The sequence below is a fragment of the Lotus japonicus genome, chromosome 2 (genome assembly GCF_012489685.1).
Source record: "Lotus japonicus ecotype B-129 chromosome 2, LjGifu_v1.2".
NCBI lineage: Eukaryota > Viridiplantae > Streptophyta > Magnoliopsida > Fabales > Fabaceae > Lotus > Lotus japonicus.
Genome location: NC_080042.1, coordinates 24792322 through 24800723, shown reverse-complemented (window position 1 = coordinate 24800723; position 8402 = coordinate 24792322). Strand labels below are relative to the sequence as shown.

The 8402-nt window shown below is 42.4% G+C and overlaps 1 protein-coding gene across 1 annotated transcript; it reads left to right on the top strand.

The window, feature by feature from the left end:
* Positions 1–263: 263 nt before the first annotated feature.
* Positions 264–7618, top strand: LOC130736267 (uncharacterized). The gene is made up of 4 exons (XM_057588108.1): positions 264–817; positions 898–1206; positions 1283–1382; positions 6893–7618. The coding sequence occupies exons 1-4, from the start codon at positions 264–266 to the stop codon at positions 7616–7618; spliced, it is 1689 nt and encodes a 562-aa protein (XP_057444091.1).
* The last annotated feature ends 784 nt before the right edge of the window (positions 7619–8402 follow it).

Genomic DNA, 8402 nt, shown 5'->3' with positions numbered 1-8402 from the left:
AGAAGAAATTTACAAAAGGTAAAGGTGAGACCTCAACTACTCCATGAAGGTTGACAGGTGAAGAAGTGTGGGAAAGAGTTAGACATTTACCCAGTGTGGAGGAATCAAAGGAAGATCATTCACAAGGATATGGGGTAGAGCATCATTGGACTAAACGAAGTATATTTTGGGAATTACCATATTGGAAAACTCTTCTACTCCCACATAATATTGATGTAATGCACACTGAACGAAATGTATTTCTCAATATTTTGTACACTGTAATGGACACCAAAGGGAAAACAAAGGATACCTTCAAGTCTAGGAAGGACTTGGAAGAATATTGTATGCGTGGAGGTTTAGAAGTACAACAAACTGAGAATGGCAACTTTTTGAAACCAAAGGCACAATATGCATTAACAAAACAGCAAAGACTAAGTGTTTGTGAATGGGTTTCAGATCTTAAGCTTCCAGATGGTTATGTTTCCAATTTGGCCAGATGTGTTGATAGGACTGAAGCAAAGTTGTCTGGCATGAAGAGTCACAATTGCCATGTATTCATGCAGCGGTTGCTTCCAATAGCATTCAAAGCTTTACCGAAGCCTATTTGGAACACACTTACTGAATTTTCCCAATTTTGGAGAGAAATTACTTCATCATTGTTGATGGAAAGTAAATTGCGCATTATGGAGGAAAACATTCCAATAATTCTGTGCAAATTAGAGCAAATATTTCCCCCAAGTTTCTTTGACTCAATGGAACACCTCCCAATTCATTTGGCATATGAAGCAAGAGTCGGAGGTCCTGTCCAGTACAGATGGATGTATCCGTTTGAGAGGTTAGTGCATAATTATATCTTATCCCTTTGAAATTCATTATTTCTTTTTCTCTAAGATCGATCTTCAATTTTCTTAATAGGTTTATACGAACATTAAAACAAAAGATAACAAATAAGGCTCATGTAGAAGGCTCAATTGCCAAAGCGTATTTGCTGGAAGAGATGTCTACATTTGCTTCATATTATTATCCTTCTGATGTTCCATCAAGGAGAACAAGAGTGCCACAGAATGATGGAGTAGGCTCATCTGAGAATCCGCCATTGTCTATTTTTAATCATCCAGATCGTAGTTATGGAAAATGTATCACCTCTACCTTGAATGAAAAGGAAATGAAAGCTGGACATTTGTATATTTTGTTGAATTGTCCTGAGGTGGTACCTTACATCAAGTAAGTCATTCCAAAACACACTATGATACATCACTTTTATGTAAAGTTGTGTTTAACCAGTGTGTTGCTTATGTAGCATATACTCAGATCTTCTACGAGAACTAGATCCAGAGATAAATGATGAAGACTTGGACAAACAAATTTCCATGAAGTTTCCTACTTGGTTGAAATCATATGTGGACTGGGCGAGCCCCTAGAGGGGCAACGCCCAGGGTTCACACCGCCCCGTGGCGGGTCCCCAAGCCAGTAGGGTTGGGCCTCGTTCAGCCAGGCCCACACGGCCCATTAAGGACACTAGCATATGGGGGCCCAACACTACCTCTATAAATAGGTAGCAGATACCAATTGTAAGGGACCTTGGCTCATTTTATGAATACACACATGAAATTCAATTATTCTCTTGCTAGATTTCTCTCTTGAGTGCAATCACTTCTCTCTCTAGGGGTTACACCCTTTCTCAATGTTCTTACCCGGAACATTTGGCGCCGTCTGTGGGGATCGATAAAGTTTTGATTCCCGGATCACGTGGATTGATTGCACCACTGATTTTGCTTGAGATTTTCATTGTTTTTCGTGGATTTCGTGGGACGGATTTTGATGACGGAAATGGATCTTGGATGATCTTTTTGGGCTCTGGATTGGAAAAGGAATACAATGCACCTTGACCTTCAAGAATCCGTGTCGCCACAGGTCTCCCGGCAGCCTCTTCTTCCACAAGGTTCGCCAACAGTGGCGGCGGAAGTTCGGGAATAAAAGCATCGAAGACAAGCCACGTATTCTGAGGCGGAACCGCCTGTGCTACTGGGAGGAGGGGATTTGCGATTTAGAGTGGACGGATCTGTTGATTATTGCGGCATCACAGGCGGATCGTGGCGGAAGCTTGATCGCTGTTGTCAATCGACGGAGCGGGAGCTAATTCGAGACTGAGAAAGGAATCGATGAAACTCAGTGGCTATAGTGGACGGGAGAATGACGGATCAAGAAAGCTGATCAGGTTTCGAAACGGGAGAAAAAGCAGCGATAAAAGGAGGAGTTTCAGATCGGTGGCAATGCGGAGGGGAAGGAACAGGGTGCGTTCACGAGAGAATGACAGATCGAGATTCAGCGTGTAGAAGTGTGTTAGTTCTTCATGGCGCATCCAGCGATGGCAGATCGGAGCAACACGGTTCAGACCGACAATGAAGAGCGTAAACAGAGGTGAAGCTTCAGATCGAGGAAGCATGTAGGCAAGGGAGAGCAGATCGGTAATGACGAAGAAAAGAACGAAGGCGAGGAATCTGTCCAGAGCACAATACATGAGGAGCAGAGCCAATCCCGAGACGTTTTTTGATGAGGCGTTGGAATTCTGGCGGGCACGCTTTTGCTTTGGCGGTTGAAGTTCGGCGAGCAAGTGTCGGCGGCGTTGAAGTTAGGCGGTGAGCAAATTCTTGCGAGCACGTTTGCTTTGGCGAGCACGTTTGCTTTGGCGAGCACGTGTTGGCTTTGGCGAGCACGTTTTGAAGTTAGGCGGCGAGCAAGTGTTGTTGGCGATGGAGTTCGGCGGCGAGAGAATGTCGCTGGCGTTGGAATCTGGTAAGCACGTTTTACTCCGGCGGCGGAATTCTGGCGGGCACGTTTTGTTTTGGCCATGGAAGTTTGGCGAGTAAAGCGTTGCTATGGTTAAGATCGCTGGCAAACAAATTTTCCAATTCCTTCAAACTTTTCCTCCATCTTTCATTTGATTCCCTTCTCAGTTGTTGTATTTCCTAATTTTCTTATTTTGAAGTTGATATTAGAAGTTATATTGTCTTCACTAGTTTTGATTCAGACAGAGAGGAGCAAATCGGATCAAAGAGAAGGAGTGGGTGAGTTGAGACACACCAACTGCTCGATGAAATGTCACAGAGGAACATTGTCCTTTCCAACACCACGAGGGATGACCTTTTCCCTGCTGCTGGTGATAGCACGTCCAGTGTCGGCGTTGCGGCAAGTGACTGCCGAGCAAAATGGCAGATTACTGATTTTGGTTGAGTAAACTGAGGCAATGGAGGCTAGTTGAACTGAACAATAGTGGTGTTCGAACAAGGCTCAGAAGCTGGAGTTGGAATGATACGCCGGAGTGAGTTTGATTGGGTAACTTTGGTAATGGATTGTGTTTTGCTTCTTCCTTTGGTCTTAAATTGATGAACCTTTCTTGCCTAAGTGATGCTTGCAACATTGATGTTACCATATTAGGAATAAAGTGAGATTACTGGTTTAAATCACTTTGGAACTGAACTTGTCTTAGATGTTACCATATTAGGAATAAAGTGAGATTACTGGTTTAAATCACTTTGCAACTGAACTTGTCTTAATGTGACATTGAATAACAAGTGACAAATAAGCTATTGCAGTTCTCTCTGGCTTAATTTCATGGATTGTGGCAGATTCTTATACAATATGCTTTCCTGGTTTAGTTTATCAGTTTTATATTAGCTTTTTTAGTTGCACAAGGAAAATTAGAGAACTTTTGGTCTTGTAACTTTAAGCCCATGTGCTACACAAATAAACATGGTTTGTCTTAGCTGTATTGCTTGGTTTTGGTTCCCCAACAACTGCATTATATCTTTGCTGGTCCTGCTTCGTGCCTTATACAAAATACAAAATTGTCCCTGTCCATGGTGCCTTTTCAGATTTCACATGTTCAATAAGGTTTTCTTTAGCACCATGGATGATTGTTATGATTATGAAGTTGCTGCAGGAGCTGAGTTAATTTATTCTATTATCAACCTTCTGATTCTGAGTGCAATATTCATCTACGGTCAGATTTAATTTGACATTTCTAGAGAATGATATTAATGATATCTGTTGATTACATTAGAGTATAAAGTTCTCTCATTTCACCAAAATGCCCTTTACACTTTCTGTTATACAAGTATGAAGTTCAGGAAAGGCATGTGCACATGGTCAATTTGCTAGGAGAAGGAGTAACAGTGCAGAGGATGATAACAACATGAGATGCAGCACATTGGGTTTGCACAATTTCCTACTTAACTTCCTTATTGATCTCTTGACATGATTAAATGGATTATTTGACATGGAGGGTAAATTGTTGGCTTCATACTGGGGACTTAGCATGTGAAAACTTGTTCTTTTATTTAGATATGAACATGGCATGAACTAGTTGCGAAGTGTTATAATCTTTGCGTGGTAAGGAAGCATAGGTTAATGCTTTGAGTACAAGTCATGTTTCTGTCATATTTCAGATTCAACAAATTGCATAACTTATCCCATTTGATTTATTTTAAGATGAGTATGCAATTGATACCAGCATGATAGGTCTCATACTTAGCAAGAAATGATTTTGTTTGTTGAAGTTAAATGAATTGGAAGATGCAATGATCACTTGCTTATATGTTTAATAAGTACCATATGCCTCCTCTACTGAGGTGATTGGCTATTTTCCTTTGAATAAAACTTCATTTTGGAAATTGAGGCACACCATTAAAGTTTTGTGAAAGTATGTGAAGGTTGCATATGAAAGTTATGAAAAACCATTTGCATTCTAAATGTTGATTTCAGTTTTCAAATTCTGATGAGATTATGGTTTAGCTTGGAAGACTCTTCCATAAGCGGTTTGTTATTGGGTGGGACAAGCTCCTGATGGCGCGATTTAGTTATAAAGTGAAACAAGTTTCACGATGAACTAAATTAGCCCCGGAAAAGCCCACGTAACAACCGAATTCATTGGCGATGTGTGGGGTACAAATTGCCCATTCTACTGAGCACCGCTTTGGTAATCCAACTGGCCATTGGAACCCAAAGCACTTTGAGTCCCGAAATGGGACGATCACACCAAGGGTGGCGACCTACCGCTAGGGTGGTGACCACATGCCAAAGGGTGGCGACCAAACGCTATGGGTGGCGACCTGTAAGACTCAGTTTCTAGACACACAAAAGTCGCCAAAAGGGTGGCGACCTGACGCTAAGGGTGGCGACCTACCGCAAGAGGGTCGCGACCTACCGCAAGAGGATGGCGACCTACCGCTAAATTATCGCGACCTACCGCCAAAAATGAGGGTAGCGACCTACCGCAAAATGGTGGCGACCTACCGCAAGAGGGTCGCGACCTACCGCAAGAGGGTCGCGACCTACCGCCAAAAATGAGGGTAGCGACCTACCGCAAAATGGTGGCGGCCTTACGCTGAGAGTGGCGAGCAAGCCAAACTAATTTCTTATAAGGCACAAAATTCTTTGACAAAATTGGTTTTAACTTAGATTTATAAGAGCACATCTTTGGTGGTTGATTTTTCTTTGATGATTAGGTGATTGCATGCTTATAACTGAATTGTATGATTTGATAAACCTGCTGGAAATGATGAAATTTGAATTATGATCCCTGAGGCAACTGATGAGTATTTGTAGTTGAGAAATGTTCTAAACAGGAAACAGGCTAAAGCAAGATGGTGATGGCGATGCGGCGAGTGAGGACACTCCTACTCCTCATGACTTGGACGGAGTCTGGTGGACTTGTGGACTCTGGCGAGAGAAGGAGCATGCGTGCTGGGCGGACCTTCTCCTAAGGACGATGCGGCGGCGACTTCGGCTTGAAGACACATTATGCTCTCATGCTTCGAGCTCGGTGTCTCGTGGACTGGTTGAGTCCTTTCACCATATTAAGGGACTCGCCCCGGAAGCAACTTGATCCGTGAAGATGCTACGAGGGGCGGATGCGGGAGAGATTGGCGGGAGACCATGTCACCAGGCGAGCCGGCTTCTATTCAGCGAGTCACGTCATATGTGGCGGGCCACCACGACTCCTTAATCTTGTAGGCGTTTGTACACCATCTTTCTAGGTCCCGCGTCAATCGGTGATTCATGTATTTGTGTATTTCCTTGCGCCTATTAGCGGTTTGTGTTTCATTCGCGCCATGTCGGCGACCTACACGCTTTATATATTCTTTGTTGATCCCGCCAAGTAGCGTGGTTAGGTGATCTTCTAGGCGGGGAAGCTATTGCAGCTAGAAGCTTGGGAATAGTTCCTGCGCGTTGGTCGAAACCGCCAGCCGAGGAACGCCGTACCAAGTGGAAAGTGGCAACGGGCGACCTGCTAGGGGAATCACAAGGGGACAGAGATTGGCGGTCACATTTTGAAGACACACTTCGCTCTCCTGCTTCGAGCTTGTGGACTTGCGGACCAAGGGCGCTCGCCCTTCATCTTTTCACACCATGTTGGCGACTTGGATTTTTTGCATACACGATGGATAAGCATTAGGCAGTTATAGTTTTCTTAAAGACACACTTAGCTCTCATGCTTCGAGCTCGGTGTCTTGTGGACTTGTGGACTGGGTGAGCCCCTAGAGGGGCAACGCCCAGGGTTCACACCGCCCCGTGGCGGGTCCCCAAGCCAGTAGGGTTGGGCCTCGTTCAGCCAGGCCCACACGGCCCATTAAGGACACTAGCATATGGGGGCCCAACACTACCTCTATAAATAGGTAGCAGATACCAATTGTAAGGGACCTTGGCTCATTTTATGAATACACACATGAAATTCAATTATTCTCTTGCTAGATTTCTCTCTTGAGTGCAATCACTTCTCTCTCTAGGGGTTACACCCTTTCTCAATGTTCTTACCCGGAACAATATGTATGTGAAACTATTACTAATCTCTTCAAAAGTTTAGTGTAGCATATCTTAGGTTGTATTAACAAAATGATACATGTTTTAGGTGCTTGACTCAAGAAATCAAATTGATGATGTGCTTTTGAAGAGTTTGGCATGGGGTCCTCTTAGAAATGTCAAAAAGTGGCGTAATTATATCATTAATGGATACAAGATTGTCACAAAATCACAAAATGAAGGAATGAGTACGATAAATTATGGTGTATGTGTTAGATGTGGGCAAAATGATTCAGTGGGCAATGATTATTATGGGATGTTGATTGACATTGTTGAGTTGGAGTACACTGGTAGCCCTACTAAGAAGGTGGTTTTATTTCAGTGTGATTGGTTTGATCCTAGCCCTCAAGGAACAAGGATTGATGCTTATGGAAATGTTGAGATTAAAAAATCTAGGAGATACCCAAGTTATGATCCATTCATACTAGCTCAACAAGCAGAGCAAGTGTATTTTTCATCCTATCCTGAAGGGCAACAAAGCTGGCTAGCTGTTATAAAAACCAAGGCGCGTAATGCCATTCAATTTTTGGGGAAAAATAAACCTGATGATGCTTATCAAGATGATGATGTACAAGAAATTCCCACAATGGTTGCAAATGACGATCTTGAGGAAAGTCTTATTGACATAGCTGATGAAGGAGAAGAATTACCATGGAACCAAATGGATTTGGAAGATTTAGAAGAAGATGAAGAAGAAATTGAATACTCAACAAGTAGTGAAGAAGAGGAAGAACTTATAGAAGAAGATGGGAATTCCGACTCTGACATGGAGTAGTCACAAGTTTTTATGTCTTTCATGTCTTCTCTTTTAAGAACAATATGTCATCTTTTATGTCTTGTCTTTTATGTATTTCTAATGAACAATGTCATCTTTTATGTCTTCTCTTTTATGTGATTTCTTTTATGAACTTTATGTTCTCTTTTGTGTGTTTTCCCTTATGTATACTTTTATGAACAATGTGACATCTTGTGTATTTTCTTATATTTTTCCTAGTTGGTTATAATTTGATATGTATGTAGATGGAAGACAATGGTGGTAGAGGTTTTGGTAGAGGAAGGAATACTAATAGAAGTCTTGGAAAAGGTAGGGGAAGAGGGAGAGGTAAAAGGAATAGTACTATGACAACACCCCCATCTACTGGGGAATCCACACTACCTTCCACTACCCATGCAGCGCCTCGCCATTTTCAACCCACCGCAGATTCCACATCTAGTCATGATCCACTTGTTGGGCAATCCACACCACCTTCCACTACCCATTCAGCGCCTAATCATTCTGTTGTTCCATCTGAGGATATTGGTACTCTTAGCGCTGATGGAAGAATGTTGATCCGTCCAGCTCCATCAAACGAGTAAGTTTTTACAATTCTGTCATTATTTTTAGTAATAATCTTTATGTTGAAGATTTGACAAGTTGTTTAACTTTGTTTCATAGGTTTGAACCGTCCGGTATGGTCCGCGATATTATGACGATTATAAAAAGTAAGTTTGTAGGGTCTTGGCTAAGCATGATAAAGACTTGACTGACATGTGGTTTAATGAATTTAAGGTATGAATAT